Source organism: Camelus ferus, chromosome 21, assembly GCF_009834535.1.
Source record: "Camelus ferus isolate YT-003-E chromosome 21, BCGSAC_Cfer_1.0, whole genome shotgun sequence".
Classification (NCBI taxonomy): domain Eukaryota; kingdom Metazoa; phylum Chordata; class Mammalia; order Artiodactyla; family Camelidae; genus Camelus; species Camelus ferus.
Genome location: NC_045716.1, coordinates 10931257 through 10948490, shown reverse-complemented (window position 1 = coordinate 10948490; position 17234 = coordinate 10931257). Strand labels below are relative to the sequence as shown.

Below are 17234 nucleotides of genomic sequence, written 5' to 3'. Positions count from 1 at the left end.
CCAATTCTGTCCTCTGGGTTCATGAGTTCTACAAACTCACCATCTCCAAGAGTTAGCTCACCTCCTCAAATTAGGCCCTCCTAAATTTCCAGAAAATTGAGCTCTTTTTTTTTTTTCACTGTTGACACAACAAAACCTTTCATTATATTCCAGGTGCATAGTCTTTGTTTATATATTCTATACCTCTAAAGCAAAAAAGAAATGAAAGCAACATTGTTCCTCTAATCTCCCAGGGGTTTCACTTTACAGCTTTGGTGACTATATTATCAGTTATCATTTTATTTTTTGGAACCAGGACAAGAGACCTCATTCTTGCTCTTACCCTATTCCTTTCTTTCTCTGCTCCCCACTACCCCTCCCCTGTTCCCCTATCCCTACCAAACTCAGTCCTTCTCTTCCAGGTTTTACCAGGACTCTACATCATAAAAAATACAAAGAAAAAGGAATTCTTACTTTAAGAAAAATAACTCCTCCCCCTTTTCCTAATTTTGACATCAAAAGACACTGTTAAAAGCCATTCTATTCTACTCCTGGAGAACTACAGGTTCTCTGAGGAGAGAAGGTGGTTGAGTAAGAGTAACAGCCAATCATTCAGAGTGAGTAGGGGTGACCTGGCACAGTGGGTTTCATGTAAAAGCCTGAGTTCTAGTTCTGACTCCTTTCCTTGTTTTCTCTGAGATCCTGAAGAAGTAATTTCCAATCTTCTTGAAGTGACAATTGCTTCATTTGCAATTGAGAGCATTGGATTGATGATTTCCAAGGTCCTTCCTGCTCTAGGGTTCACTGACTCTGCTGTTTTTGGTGTCAGAAGATCTTACTGCAGTAAAAGTAGTAAAAATAATGAACATCAACTCTTAATGTGCATCTGTGTCTTCTTGTGTTAAGGTGAGGATCCCGACGTTTAAACCTCAGCTGATTATTTCTACTGAACAATTTCAGGCATTCAGGGACACTCCTCTGAAGAAGTCTGTCCAGATCCTCCTACGGGCGACCATGGTGAAGAGAGTGGCCATCATTGGAGCTGGCGTCAGTGGCTTGGCCTCCATACAGTTGTTGTCTGGAAGAGGGGCTGGAGCCCACCTGCTTTGAAAGGAGCAATGATGTTGGAGGACTGTGGCAATTCTCGGTGAGTAGGATAATAGAAGGTTGATGGATTACTCTGAAAATCAATTGTGATCTGTTCTAAATCAGACTCGGGAGGTAGGTCACAAATGGTCCAGATCTAGAAAGTAAAATGTAATCTCTCCCATCCCAATGAAGTCCAGTCACTCACAACTACTTCACACGAGCAAGGTTTACCCTGAAAAGGACTCCTCCAGCTCATTAAACACAAATCGCTAGACTGTAAAAAGTGCTAATGTGGGTAATTAGCAAAAAGAATTTATACACACACACACACATATATATATGTATATATATACCACTGCCTCCCACATAACTTGAAGATTCTATCCCAATTGCTCTTAAATCTTAAGAACATGGGGAGGGGGTTAAAAAAAATAAATAACAGAAAAACCTAGGCTGGAGTCAGAGGTCCTGAGTTCCAGTCTCAACTCTGTTTTTATAGGCAGATAGATTTTGTCACTTTTTTCTTTCCAGACTTCAAATGCTCATTAGTCAAATACAGAGGTTGGAAATTATATTATCTCCAATCTGCCTCTCAATTCCAAAAGGGTGACTTTATAATTAACTCACGTCCACTGGAAAGACATTATAGGTTATTATAAGTTATTATAAATAGTGACGGTGTGTGCTGTGTGTATGCTTATTAAACACTATCAGCTCCAAATCCAGAGAGAAAAAGAATTATCTCTGCCATTCAGACTGATTGCTAGAGGAATAATATAATCAGGAAATATTCATTATGAATATAATTCTTAAATTTTAAAAGCCAGGTTTGGGAAAATGTCAAGCTTTTCTGTCATGAACTTCCCAAACATTATGATTGGATGTAAATGATACTTATTTGGCTTGAAGACATTATATCCACATCATTCACCTTGTAACCATATTCTGTCCTGCTATCAGTTATTGCTCAACCCATAACAGGTTCCTCCAACCAAGTATATCAGTGCTAACTTAGAACACAAGCATATTCATTTTAAGAGCTTTTGTAAAAATAAAAGGGAGGGGCTCCTATAACTCTGAAATTATTACATGAGAAGAAGATCATTAATTTTTATTTTCCATTAGGAAGTAATCAAACTTTTTTTTTTTAAAGAATTCAGTTTTTTTAGTTTACATTTGCTCGGGGGATATGACTAGCTTAGTCTCAATCATGAAGTGGTTGTTTACTATCTTATTAGCAACAACCAAATGCTACTTGAACACCTCTTTTGGCAGAATTTTGTGCTAGGTCCTCATATGACAAATATGAGCCATAATCGCTCGACGTAAGTGGTTTCCACTGCACTTGGTATAGCAAGCCTTATATGGTATAGGTCAACAGTCCTTTGCTAGAAAATGGGAAAGAAACTCATTTAATAGCAAAACCTGTCCTGAAGTCATATGGTCAGAAAACATGATTGAATTGACATGAGGCTATTCATAGTCTTTATTTGGGCCACTCTGTGTTTTGCTGCAAAAATTTCATTGCGTTTGATTATAGGGTGCTGCCCTAGATCTCACCAGGAGTTTTATGGAGGAAAAATCCAAAAATCTACAAATTTCAAAATAGGTCTAGCCCTGAGAGTTTATATGAGAGATTATAAAATTACATGACAACAAGAAGGCCCTTGGTCACTGTCAATTTAATAAACAAATGCCTTGAAATTTACGTGAAGCTGGACCACTAAAATATTAGCAGGTCAAGGAAATCTTCCTACAGGGATGGCACTTAGCTGAGATTTGAAAACTGTTCTCAGACAAGAAAAGTAGAGAACCCCACTGTGTGACACAACTCCAGAGAGTGGCATTCCCAGTCAGTGCGCCAGCACCAGGTGGGAAAGGTTTTTAGGTAGGGGTGACCAGCAACCCATGAAAGGCACAGAGAAGGTAATAAACATGGCATGTCCAGGGATATGTACATTAATGAACCAGATCAGAGAATTTATTTAAGGAAGTATTGGATGACAGAGTAGTAAGATGCAAAGTCAAACTCTGGGTTATCCACAAGAGGGGCCATCTTGTTTCCATAAAGACGTTGTGTGTAAGCAGAATTATACTCAAAGGTCCTGTGGGGATTTAAACACATACAAATATGCTAAACTTTAGTCCCCTCCACATCCCATCCCTTCCTTCTTTTCTAAGAGAAGTTGCTTGGTACAATGTATGACCAGAGAGGGATTTTTGAAAAATGTATTACGTAAGCTTTCACCTTGCAAATACTGTTAGGTAGAAGGCATGCTGGAAGAGAGAAACCTGATAATTCTGAACTTTCCACTGTGTGCTTTTCTTGCAAAATGAAAACCAAATGGGTTTAAATACCAGCCAGGTGAATGTGAGCATGTCTTAAGTTTCATATACTTCAATATGGGGCCTCATGACCTCAAAAATTTTACTGCTGCTATAATAAGAGGTTGTTCAACAAGCCACATACAATAGGTCAGTTATCATTTTGATTGCAAGGGGGAAAATAATCAAACCAGAACTATCTAAACTTTGGTTTCACTCATTCATTCATTTATTCATTCAACAAATACATCTTTGAGTTCACTGCATATAGGGTACCACGTTAGGCATAGCTGCAGATGAGAGGTAGAGCAGGCAGCCAGTATTCTAAAAGCAGAGAGAATTCAAGTATTAGAATAATCATACTACAAGTGAATAGGATAGACTGTAATTAGGCAGTAAAGACAATTAGAGCTTGGTGGAGGTAGAGATGACTTCCAATTGGTGAGAGGGAAGACAGGGAAAGGCACGAGAAAGGAGACAACTTTTGAGCTGGACCCTGAGGGTATATCTAGACAAGCAAAAATGGGACTGATAAGCAAGATGGCATATGAAAGAAGATCAAGGCAGACTGCTAAAATGCACTTGCAACAGTCTTGAATTAGCTTCCAACCTTGCCCTCAAGCTGCTTATGTTCTAGTGGGGTGGATGAGAGATGGACACAGAACCCGAGACGCTGACAATGTGCCCCATAGCTTCTTGGGTATCTGCGTCTAGGACAAGCTCCCTTAGCCAGAGGCAGAGTCTGAACTTAATTTCCTCTTTCCTGGCTCAAACCACCTCACATATTGAAATAATGAAAATGTGAGCTCTCTGGAGTAATTGTCTGTTGCTCTATAATACTCCTGCTTTCCTTTATTTGGAGAATAGTACTTTAGGGAAAATTCCAAGGAGCTGTATGGCACATTCTCTTCTCTCCTCATGTTGTGATTGGCTGGAGTCCAAGGGTGAAAAAGCAGGGATTCATTAATAATGGAAATAATGTGAGGTCTTATCACCTCTGTTCCCAGAGCAGAATCTTACTTTTTTTTTTCTTTTTTGTAAGACCCCAGCCCACAGCTCAGCCCTCCCTTCAATGGGCAGCTAAGAAACTTCCTTCCCTCTCTCCTTCTCACAGCCGTCAACAAAAGTTACCAGCTATGGGTGAACAGAACAGACAAACCTGAGAACCTGTTCAGGCACAAGACTTCACCCTTTCTCCGATCTTAGCAGAAATTTCCAAGTGATGTTTCAAAAAGTTAAAATCTCTGAGCTTAGCTGTTACGAGAAATCCAGCAATCATGCATAGAAGAGGTTTTATTGTCACTTGAGGGGAAACACTGAGGCCTCGGGCAGCCCCCCCAGGGACACAATCCTCTCGTCTGGGGTTGTTGGGCTGGAGGGAGACAGATGTCTTGAATCCAGGAGCAATAACATTCCATCCTTTTCCTTCATTTCATGAGAGTTCCTTCAGGATTAGGGGAAACAGAGGTTGCCAGCTTTTAAATGTGCTTTCAAGGCAACATATCGTGTGAATTTTCATCCTGTTCTTAAAACAGAGAGGAAATGTTTATATGGAACTTAGCCTTCCGCTGATCCTCAAAAGATGTCACTTTTCAATTACACAGTGTTTTTAAAATAAAATGCCAAGATTTAGCACACGTTCTAAGGCTTCCGGTTTCCTGTGTTTCTTTGGTGAGGAGTGAATTCCCACTAACTGGTGAGTTAAGGGAAGTCATCAAACACAGAACTCACTGAAGATGCAGAAGTTATTCTCATGTGTGGTCCCTAGGCCGGCAGCATCAGCAGCACCTGGAATTGTTGGCAATGCAAATTCTCAGCACCCCTCTCCACAGACACACTGAATCAGAAGTCCTGGTGTGGGGCCCAGGAATCCAGAGTCTCAGGAGCACTTCAGGTGGTTCTGATTACACCAGGCAACAGCTTCATTAGAGAGCTCTGTGGCTGATGAAGAATTTGCTGAAATCCATAGAGTCAATTAAATAGGCTAAAAGCCACAACCTCTTGTGAACCATTCAGTTCTTTTTTTTTTTTTTTAAACAGAAGTATGAGATAAGAGCCAGAGCTGTGACTGAGGGGGTAAAAAAAGAAAAAAAGACAAGTCTATGGAGCCATAAACACAGAGCTAAATGGGGAGTAATTAGAGTAAGAGGGTGTGCCAGCTCTGTGCCAGGTGCTTTGCTGAAGGCTTTCCTTTCCATATGGTGCAGAGAACTGTCCGTTTTTTTCATGTTTTTCAAAACCTATTAAATTAAGGTTTCAGCCAACTGAGAATTGTATACTCACTGAGGGGAATGCCATTCTTGGTTTCCTTTTTAAGCTTTATTATTGTTCCTAGGACCACGCAGAAGAAGGCAGAGCCAGCATTTACCAGTCTGTATTCACCAACTCTTCCAAAGAGATGATGTGCTTTCCAGACTTCCCGTACCCTGATGACTACCCCAACTACATGCACCAGAGTAAGCTCCAGGAATACATAAAGACATTCACTCTAAAGAAGAATTTGTTAAGATATGTACAGTTTGAGGTAAGGACCTTATAACTTGTGCTGTTGATATCAGTATGCTTACGGGTTAGAGGACAAACCAGAATATAGCACTCTTATCCTAGAAATCCAAATGTTTGCACACTTCACCAGTCAAATGCTGGTTCTGATTGTAAAGCTATGCATGCATTGTTTTTGTTTCCCCTTAAACATGCCCTCCACTGGTCTCCAAGAGCTTTTGAAATACCATAGAAAATGCTGGAGGCATCTACACCAGCATAGTGTACATTCCACCCTCATACACTCACGTTTTAGAAACAATCCCAGATTCTCTAGTTCATATTTCGACTTCTGTGGTTCAAGGCCAAAGAGCTATGGTTCAGAAAAACGTTAGCATTTGTTAGAAATTCTGCCATTATGAAGAGAGTAGCAACTTAGATGAATAATTAATATAGTCATTGCCTCATCCTTCACCCACTCAGTTCCTTAGATTAGGAGCCTTGGGAGTTATGGCACAAAGGCATTGTCTCTGTCAGCAATACTTTACATTTGTATAGAACTCAACTTCCATTCATTACTGTCCAATACAGAGCACATATATGTAGTGAGAAAAATAATCAGCAGAATTATAAATTGGGATTATATTTAATATAATTGTACTTACTATTATTTTAGTATTTATTATACATAACATAACGTGATTTAATATAATTTTACCTGTGTCAACAAAATAGTCATACTATGGAAGTGACTATTATTTCCAAGAAAGAATATCTATAGTTTGCAAAGGAGAGATCAAGGATTGAACTCTGAGACAATCCCATGTTTATGGAATATTTCCCATATAATCCCATAGTACGGAGTATCCCACGTTTGTGGAGAAGATGAGGCCAAAGAGGAAGAAGCCATGAATGTCAGTGGAGGGTGGCAGTAAGCAAATGACCCGGGATTTTTACAAGAATACTCAGTGAAATTTACCCCAAATCTTCTAACTAGATATCAAAAAACTAAATATACCCCAGTGAGCAATTTTCCTTGTGAGATTTGAAAATTCACTGGGACTCCTATTTTAATGTCTTCCCATATGTTTCTCAGTGACCAGGAGTGCGCATAACAATCATTTTCTCCACAGAAATACTGAAGAAAACATAAACAAAAAAGCCCTAGACTTGTAAATAAAACAAATTCTGTCTGGTTTTCTTTAAGACCCTGGTTTCCAGTATAAAGAAATGCCTCAGCTTCTTAGTCACTGGCCAATGGGAAATTGTTTCCGAAAAGGATGGGAAGCAGGAGTCTGCCATTTTTGATGCTGTAATGATTTGTTCCAGACACCACGTGTACCCCAACCTACCAACAGATTCCTTTCCTGGTAAGCATGGAAAATATATAATAATCTGATGACTTAAACACAAATATCAAGGATTGAAATAGCTCTTTCCACAGATTGTACATCGTGATTATTCTTAAGGTTCCAAGTATTTCAAAACAAAATTTTTAAGTCTGATAATATGTGAAATATAGTAATCATTGGCCTCATACTAAAAGAATCAAGGACTTGCAAGTCAGAGATTAGATGAAGACACGGGGCCATAGAGAAGAAACCTGGGTTTTTAAATTTCATCTGTATCCACATTTTGTAAATTAACTTTAGAAATTACTGTGTGTGTGTGTGTGTGTGTGTGTAGTGACACACTCCATTACTGTACAAAAGTGGCAAACATCAAACAAATACCTTACACAAGCAACCTTCCTTCCTTCCTTCTTTCGTTCCTTCTTTCCTTCCTTCCTTCTTCCATCCATCCGTCCACCCTTCCTTCCTTCCTTCCTTCCTTCCATCTATCCAACAGGAAAACATGTCCACTCAAAAATATAAGAGTCCACACCCCAAGGCTTGATGTTCATAAGCCAAGGTAATTAAAAGAGTAGAGATTCAGGAGAAATAGAAGATTGAAACCAGTACTGTGAAGAGGCAGTACATTTAGGGGTTCTGAGTGTAGAACACCTGGGCCCAACTCACTCTACTAGATCCTTACCGTGTGACCTTAGACAAGTCACTTAACTTCTTTGTCTCAACTTCCTTGTCTTTTAAAATAGAGATAATACTAGTAGCTACCATTCAGAGATGTTATCAAGATTAAGTGGCTAAAACATGTAAACCCTTTAGCAGAGAGCCTAGCCCACAGTAAGTACTTAATAAATATTACCTATTAGTACTACCAAATGTAAGTTCAAGTACCTTAAGCTTTTTCAAAGTCTCTAAAAGTAATTATTTAGGGGTTTAGAATCAAAAATCACTAAAAGAAAAAATATATTTTGAATAAGAAGCTTTTTAAAAAAAATTCAGACTGATAATAGGAAGTTTAAAAATAAAAATTATTGAAAAAGGTAAGTCTTCATCGTTTCTTCTGAAAATCAACTCACACCACTCCCCATGTTCCATGTAGGCCTAGACCAGTTTCAAGGCCACTACCTCCACAGCCGGGACTACAAGGGCCCAGGCGGGTTCCAGGGGAAGAGGGTCCTCGTGATCGGCCTGGGGAACTCAGGATGTGACATTGCTGTTGAGCTCAGTCGTCTGGCTGCACAGGTATATGATCTAAAAGGTTTGGGGAAACAAACCTAGTGTACAGCTCTGTTACTGCAGCAACAGCCCCAGCACTGAGGATGGCATTTACCATGTCATACCACCCACATCTGCCTGTTGCATATGCCCATTAAGTCAAGGAGGACTCTGCCTGTGAAGCCAGGTACTGTGGCTCATGCCAGTAAGGAAGTACATTCTGCTGGAACCAGAGGTAAGTGCATGTGCGTGTGTATATATGTCAGTATGCACTTTTTTGTTTGTTTTAATTTTACCCTCTGATCACCTCCAAGCAAACTGGTTGCAAGTCAAGCTCTGCCTTTATTTATTTAACAGGATTTCCTATCATCTATCATGCAACAGTACTGGGCTGACTAATCTGAAGTTCTGGAAGATACACAAGATTTAGTTCCTTCTATTGTTTATCCATTCAACAGCCAATGCCCAACAAATACTGGGCACTTTTTAAAGGTCAGCACGGTGTCAGACTAGAAATAAACACAGAAATAAATCAGACTACTTCTTGACTTCAAAGGGCAATCAACAGGTGGAGGTGGGATGACAGGTTCCCAGACCATCACAAAAGGAGGTAATGAGACTTCAATGACATTAGGTGTGGCAGTGGTGGCACCATGAATAGAGAACCTGACTTAGTTGGAATGAAGTTATCAAAGGAGGCTTCCCAGAGGACTCCAAGCTGAGTCACACATGACCAACAGACCTGGAAGAACTTAGCATACTTTTAAGTAAATAAGTGCTCGATAAGTAAATTATTAAATGGATGTTGAAAACTACCTAAGGATTATTTAGTGTCAGATTTCCTTGGGTTACCACAGAAGTGGGAAAATAGGCAAGCAGCGGGCTCATCTCAGGGCTGAGGCAGCTGCCATGGTTTGGGATGCCTAGCAAGTCCAGGAGTGGGTGTGTAGGGAGGACTGGAGGAGACCAGATACAGAGAACAGAATTAAATCCTTGGCATCTTCTTGGCCTAATTTTAGCTAGGGATTCATATATTTCCCCCATCAACCCAGCAACTACCACCAGTCACCACCACTGAGGCTTACTGGATTACCTTGTCTTTACTAGACCTGTTAGTCTTGTGAGTCTGCAAAGATTAAACTTGTCACAGTTGAATACAGAGCCTTCTTGTTCCAAGATGTCAGGTTCACACTCTTTTAACACCTAATCACTCACCCTCTGGGTGAGTTTGCTTCTATCTGGTTTCAGTCTTGGACTATTCATCTTGACCCACCTCTTTAAAAATGCTCCTGCCTGGATATTGAAGGAAATGTATGGAGATGTCCATGGAATTCTGTTGTATTTGCTTATTTCTTAGAGTGATGTTGAAATCTATGTTGCCTTCCCCACCAGGTCATTATCAGCACCAGAAGTGGTTCCTGGGTCATGAGTCGGGTTTGGGATGATGGCTATCCTTGGGACATGGTGTATGTTACCCACTTTGCATCCTTTCTCCAGAATGCCCTTCCTTCATTTGTCTCTGACTGGTTATACGTCAAGAAGATGAACACATGGTTTAAGCATGAGAACTACGGCCTGATGCCTTTAAATGGGTACCATAAACAATACATTTTTTATTTTTTTTTAAAAAGTGGGGCACTGGTTTAAGTTGGATTCTTTCTCTCTTTCTCTCTAGGTCTTGCTTTTATTTGCCTTATCGAGGCTGGTGGGATTGAATTAAGGACTGCATAAGTGATAACGGTATACTCAGAGACCACGAACGAGATGAAGATCTTATTGAAATTAGTCTAGTGGGAAAGGGAGTATGAAAGAATACAAAATGGGGATAGAGCAGGCAGCAAGATCTCCCTGACATGCAAGATTTGATTATGGTTGCTACAAGCCATAGCATAGAATTTTGAGAGTGGAGCCAATTCATGAATTGGTTTTTTTTAGGACTATCTTGTTCATGTTTACGGATGACTAGGGATAGCAATAATAACACTGATTCCTCAAAACTGCACTTAGTAAAATTTAAAATGTAAGAATTATTGAGGGGAGGGTATAGCTCAGCGGTAGAGTGTGTGCTTAGCAAGCATGAGGTCCTGAGTTCAATCCCCAGTACCTCCATTAAAGATAAATGAACAAATAAACCTAATTAGCTCCCCCCAAAAAAGTTAATTTAAAATTAATTTTAAAATTAATAAAAAGCATAAATTGCAATAAAAAATAAAAATAAAATGTAAGAATTATCTTATGAACTATAATGCTTTACATATATTGATTTTATTTGTCTCTAATTTTCTAGTATGCTTCTAAGGAGCAACTAGCAAGGTAGTAGTAACCAACATGTCTCAGGAAGTAGAAAGTCTCAGAATAAAAGGACACAACTCCATGGAAGAGTTGACATTTCCGCAGGACAGTCAGGAGTCATGGAACATGTAACACAATGGAGGGTCACAGAACTGATGTAGCCTGTCAAATTAATAAGATTCACTTATTTACTTCTCTATAGAGACAGAGCCCAACACCTATTAACAAGAAAGGCTTTCTAGGTAGAAAATCAGTATATCAATTAAAAAAAGAATAAAGTGGCTAAGAAAAGAAAAGGATCCCCTGGGAATTTCACCTTTGGTCCATGCTACAAAAGTATTTCATTAGGTTTAGAGAAACAGGTTTAAAAAAAAGTTACGAGCAGATTGTAAACTGGAGTAGTGAATGTCAGGGTTAGTAGTCAAACCCTCACTTCCACAGTCTGGCAAACTGCTACATCCCTAAAGGAAAAAATGTTGATTTCATTCATTCAAAATTATTTTTAATGTAATAGATGTTTCAAAGCTTGAACTGATTATGACTTTTTTTTTGTTACTGTAAGAGCAACTGCAAACTGTATTTTGGCTTTATCCTTCAGACAATTAAAATATAATTTTGGGAATCCATTTATTCTAACTCTTCCCAGGAAGGGTTCCAATTACCATAAGGTGTTGATGACACCTTCTCACTCCCTTGCTCACTCCCTTGTTTGAGGCAGGGGGGCTGGTTTTGCTGTGACCTGCTTATTACCACCTTGTAAGGTAAAAGAAAAGGTTGCAGAATTATAGAGATGTAGAACAGCGTGGACAATAGAAACAAATTCTGAGATTTATAAAGTGTCTTAGTGATTGAGGTAGTTAGAGGAAATTCCAGAATCCCTGAAGGAAACGAGTCAAAATGAAGAATGGCATCCAAAAAAGAAAAAATCATTCCTAGAATTTTGGCAACTGAAATGAGGTACCAAAGTTGTTGGACTTTCTTTTGTGACCACAGTTGATGAAAGGAAACTAAACGTGTCAAAACAACATCCCACCACGGTGGATCTGATTCCTCATGTAAGATGAGAGCTTAGTTATAATAATAGTCCACTTAGAATAATGATGCTTGCATGTACCAGGCACCTGTTTTAAGTGCTCTACAGATAATGGTTCATTTGATTCTCACAACAGCCATATGAGGTAGATTCTATATTATCCCCATTTTCCACATAAGGAAACAAATCCAGAGAAGGAGCAGCTAAATTATAAAGTTGGGGTTGAGTTTCAAGGGGCCAACCAAAAGAAGAAGCTCAGACAGATATTCTAAAGGACTGTTACTAGCAATAGAAAAGGAATTGCCAAAAGAAGAGAGTTTAGTTGTCCTCATGCTGACGTTTAACTGCTCAAATTTGGTTTCAATGCTCTGGACTATTGCAGATGTTTCTTGGAAACAAGGTATTTTACCGCAAGGGCCTTTTTCTCTTTTTTCTGCACAGCACCCTGAAGAAAGAGCCTGTGTTCAATGATGAGCTCCCATCCCGCATCCTCTGCGGTACTGTGTCCATCAAGCCCAGCGTGAAGGAATTCACAGAGACTTCGGCCATTTTTGAGGATGGGACCATGTTTGAGGCCATTGACTTTGTCATCTTTGCAACAGGCTATGGCTATGCCTACCCCTTCCTTGATGACTCCATCATCAAAAGCAGAAACAATGAGGTCACCTTGTATAAAGGCATCTTCCCCCCGCTGATGGAGAAGCCAACCTTGGCAGTGATTGGCCTTGTCCAGTCCCTGGGGGCTGCCATCCCCACAGCTGACCTGCAGGCCCGCTGGGTGGTTAAAGTGTTTTCAAGTAAGTGGGCCATTTTATCTTTATTCATTTAGTCAACAAATATCTACCGAGTACCTACTACATGCCAAGCAATGTGCTAGATGCAAGGGATATAAAGCGAACCAGACAGACAGGATCCTTGACCTCGCAGAGCTGAAAATAGGGTGAGGGGAATGCTACAATAGGGATAGGGTGTTCTGGTGAGGGGAGTTCGGTAGTGAGTTATTTCACGAAGATGGGACAGGATGAGAAAAACATATAAAGGTGAGGAACAGCATGTCATGTGTGAAGAACCAGAAATATTGGTGTATTGAAATATAAAGCAGAGTCAGGAAGTGGCCAGAAACAAAGGAAGGAACCAGAGCATGGAGGGTCTTAAAAGCTGTTAAGGAGTTTAGACTCTCATAGGGGAATTGATAGGACTTTGCAAGGCTATAAGCAAGAGAAGGACAGCAATGAGTCACTGAAATGTGAAAGTACATTGCAAAGGCTGAAAGGGCCCCAGTGGATGTCGGGGCATGCTGGAGATATTACTGGCGTCAACTGTGTCAGAATAACAATGTCAGGCCACTCCTACTCTATTGATAATCTTTTCCCCATTTCTCCCTCTAAACCCCATGGGCTCCAGGGACTTCAAATATGTTTGTGTGGGGAAATCAAGAATATGAGGATAACACAGAGAAAGTCACTGTCTCAAATATTGATTTAATTTGCTCCAATCATATTGATCACCACTGTTATTAAAAGTGTCCATTTATTCAAGGGTTCAAGACTCTTGGCCAATATAGGTATACCTTACCTAACACACTGTCCATAAAAACTTTGACTGTAGGTTATGAAGAAAAAATTACAAACATTTATGTGATGTGATATTTTCTTAAAATGTGGTGGATAAATAAGCTTCTATTTCAAATATATCATGAAGAATCATTATTTTTTTTTTAAATGCTGTCATGAAATCTTTTGTAAGGGTGCTCCTGTATGAAATGATTCCACTGTCTTTTCCCTTAAAAGACACAACAGTGCCAAGCACCTGAGGTTTTAGGGAAGACTGGAGACAGTTCACAAACCCAAGAAATTTCCATGAAACAGAGGGCATCATTTATTCATTCAGCAAATATTTATTGAGTACCTACTATGCTCCAGGCTCTGTCTTGGCACTTAAAATACATCAAGCATGACCAAAATTCAGGTCCCTTACTTTCTAATCGAGGTGCAGCAAATATCTGACCACGACTGGGAAGTTTTCATGCAAATGTCCTAACATCCCCTGCCATTGTTACAAAGGCAAATGAGCTAGTTAGCAATTGGAAGAGGCCTCCACTGATGTGGTGAAATTTTCAAAAAACTAAAAAATGTTTGCTGCTCTTTAAAGTATCTTTAAAATATCTTCCTTGGCTGCAGACAGATGCTGGAAAATCCGTGCTTTCTCCTGTTGTCCCATTTTAATTGCCTTGGACCTTAGATTGAATTATTTTACCAGATTATTTCTTGAAAGAATTTTTAGTAGGAGGATGCAGACAAGAAATATGAAGAAACTGTTAAGCTATTACATGCATGAGGTATATCTGAGGCATGTTGAGAATTAGATCCCCCATAGTGTCAACAGAAACATGAGATTGGGCGATTTGAGCTACAAACTTTTCCACTGTCACTATCTCATTGCAGGCCAGCTTTACTATTCCCAGAGCAGGTTCATTGGCTTCTCAGATCATTGTATCTGTGAATTGTTATTCTGCTAAAGATCCTAAAGATAGCTCCTCCTGATACAAAATCTTTTAGGGATACAGCTTATAAGTACTGTGTGAAACTCATCATGTGTCATTATGTATTTCTGATTTCTGTGTCTTTTTTCAGTATTTCTCTCTTCATTTCCTTTTTTAGACTCATGTACCCTACCAACTACAAATGAAATGATGGATGACATTGATGAGAAAATGGGGAAGAAACTCAAGTGGTAAGAGATTGTACTTGCTGATGAAACAAACCCTAAAATTTGCCTTGATAATGTAGGAAAATGTTAGTATATTCTATAATCTTGTCACTAGTCAAAGTTCACATTTTTGGAACACTTGTTATAACCAAGCAGTATTCAACAGGCAAATAATAGCCTAAACTTCTCCTGTATAACTCTAGGGTGCAGGTTCTAAAACAGGGATGCCCAGGGGACATTTGGCAAAGTCTGGAGACATTTTTGGTCATCTCAAGTGAAGAGGGTGTGTCACTGGCATCTAATGGGTAGAAACAAGGGATGCTGCCAAATATCCTACAGTGCAGAGGACAGTCCACCTTAACAATTATCCTGCTCAAAATGTGAGTAGTGCTGAGGTTGAGAAATTACTCTTTCCCCAAGAGTTTCTCTCCTGTCAGCCAATTAGCTAGCTGGGAACTGAGAAGTGGCAGTGCTATAATAAGAAAGACAAGTGAAGAATTCAATTGAGTTCACCTGCCCTAGTACTGTCTACTAAAAGAATATTCACTTCTGATTCATCCAAACATCAGTTTTCAAGTATACCATAAATGGGATTTGTAGAAGGTTAGGTAGCTAGACATCAGACATTTAAATGTACTTTTTTTAATGTTAATTACTTCTATGAAAGTAAATCCTTTTTAAATTAAATATCAAAATCTGCTGAAAAATAATTAGTGTATCACATCTAGATGACTAAGTGAACCCATCATTTATTGACTGCCCCAAGGGGAAAGTCACTGGGTAAGAGCCTAGAGAAGACATGGGTAGCCTCAGACTCAATAGAACCTCCCCTGAACCTCCTCTAGTTCACAGGACATCTCTGTGAACTAGGCACTCCTATGCGCTAACAATTCATGCAGCTTACTCCACTTATTACCCTTTAGGTTAGAGTCCAATAGGAATAAAGAGGAGGGAAAAGGCTTCAATCTTATTTCTTAAATGATAGGCTGCTCTTCAGAGTTTCTAAATGCAAATAAGACCACACTCCAACTAAAAGTATAAAACAATTAATATTAGTAAAATGCAGCAATATTAAAACTATACATAAATCCAACTTTAAACACATCAACATAAAATCTAATATTGGGAGAGATCCTAAGCAACATTATATAAAGAATAATCATGTATTAAAGAGTGAACTAAGTTAATAAATCACCTTGAGTCCCTAGGGTCAGTTCATTCCAGACCACATGGCTAGAAGCAAAAGCCCAAAATGACATCAAACTTGGATAGACATTAGGAAGGAGAGGAAAAAACAAAACAGCTCATTTACAGCCAAAAAACAAATGATAAATTCAGTGTTGTGGAAAAAGAGAGGAGTGGGGATATTACTGGAGGTGCTGACTAAAATATTACCTTTCTGAGACTAAAAAATAAGAAATTGGTGCTTCTGTTTACTCATTTTGACATGTTCTTTTCTTTCCTCAGGTTCGGCCATAGCCAGACTTTGCAGACAGATTACATTACATACATGGATGAGCTAGGCTCCTTCATAGGGGCCAAGCCTAACATACTGTGGCTCTTCCTGACTGATCCCCAGCTGGCCCTGGAAGTGTACTTTGGTCCTTGTAGCCCATACCAGTTTTGACTGATGGGACCAGGGAAGTGGGATGGGGCCAGAAATGCCATCCTGACCCAGTGGGACAGGACAGTAAAGCCAACCAGGACAAGAGCTGTTGGTGAAGCTAAGAGACCACAGCCCTTCTACAATTTGCTAAAAATGCTTTTATTGCCAGTGCTTGTTCTGGCTGTTTTGCTTACATTTTATTAATTAGGAAGTTCTTTGGGTCTCACAATTCAGCCTAGAAGTTCAATTGCAGATGTGTGTGTGTGTGTGTGTGTGTGTATGTGTGTGTGTGTGTTTATGTGTGTGTATAATCTCATAGCTGCTCTTTCCCTTCCTGCAGATGTAAAAATGAATCCTGGCCCATTTGGATCAAAGCCTAAATAAAATGGAAAATACTCAGTCTCTCCTTTTCTGATAAGAATCTGTACTCTAAAAGGATTTTCATGTACTGAATTGGCAAAATTGGAGATGCTCAAGAGGGTAAATGGGAGTGAGCACAGATTTGCAGGCTGAACAAAGTTTAATAAACTTTTTAAAGTGTGTTTTGTCATGGGGAGAAGTGAAATCACGATATTGAGTCTTCCAACCCATAACCCATATATCTCTCCATTTATTTAGATCTTTAATTTCTCTCATCAGTGTTATAAAGTATTTAGTATACAGGTCTTACCCATCTTATCTCAGATTTATCCTAAGTAGCATATGTTTTTTAATGTTATTATATATTAGTTCATTTTTTAAAATTTCTTATTGTTTATTGCTAATATATAGAAATGTACTCATTTGTTCTAGAAACTTTATGTAGATTCCATAGTATTTTCTAAGCAGAAAATCATGTTGTATAAAAATAAAGATAATTTTACTTCTCCTATTGCTATTTGAATGTCTTTTATTTTTCTTGCCTTATTGCACTGGTTAGAAACTCTAGTATGTTAGATAGAACACACTAGAGATCAGATATCCTTGCCTTGTTCCTGATCTTAGGAATAAAGCATTCAGCCTTTTACCATTAGGCATAACTTTAGCTATAGATTTTTCATAAATGCTCTTTATTAAGTTGAAGAATTTTTCTTCTATCCTTGTTTGCTGACAATTTTCATCAGGAATGGACATTGGATTTTTTCAAATACTTTTTTCTGCATCTATTGAGATGATCATA

The 17234-nt window shown here is 39.0% G+C and overlaps 1 protein-coding gene and 1 long non-coding RNA gene across 4 annotated transcripts in view; one reads left to right on the top strand and one right to left on the bottom strand.

Annotated features, from left to right (window-relative positions):
- The window catches only part of LOC106729126, a 180613-nt gene that overhangs the window by 53119 nt on the left and 110260 nt on the right, over positions 1-17234 (bottom strand). The gene's annotated exons all lie outside the window — the stretch shown is intronic.
- On the top strand, positions 816-16791 carry LOC102522674 (putative dimethylaniline monooxygenase [N-oxide-forming] 6). The gene is given in 9 exon segments (XM_006173230.2): positions 816-1050; positions 1052-1126; positions 5729-5917; positions 7082-7244; positions 8320-8462; positions 9828-10027; positions 12202-12557; positions 14421-14493; positions 15937-16791. Coding segments are annotated over 9 exon segments (1416 nt in total). The 5' UTR covers positions 816-993; the 3' UTR covers positions 16097-16791.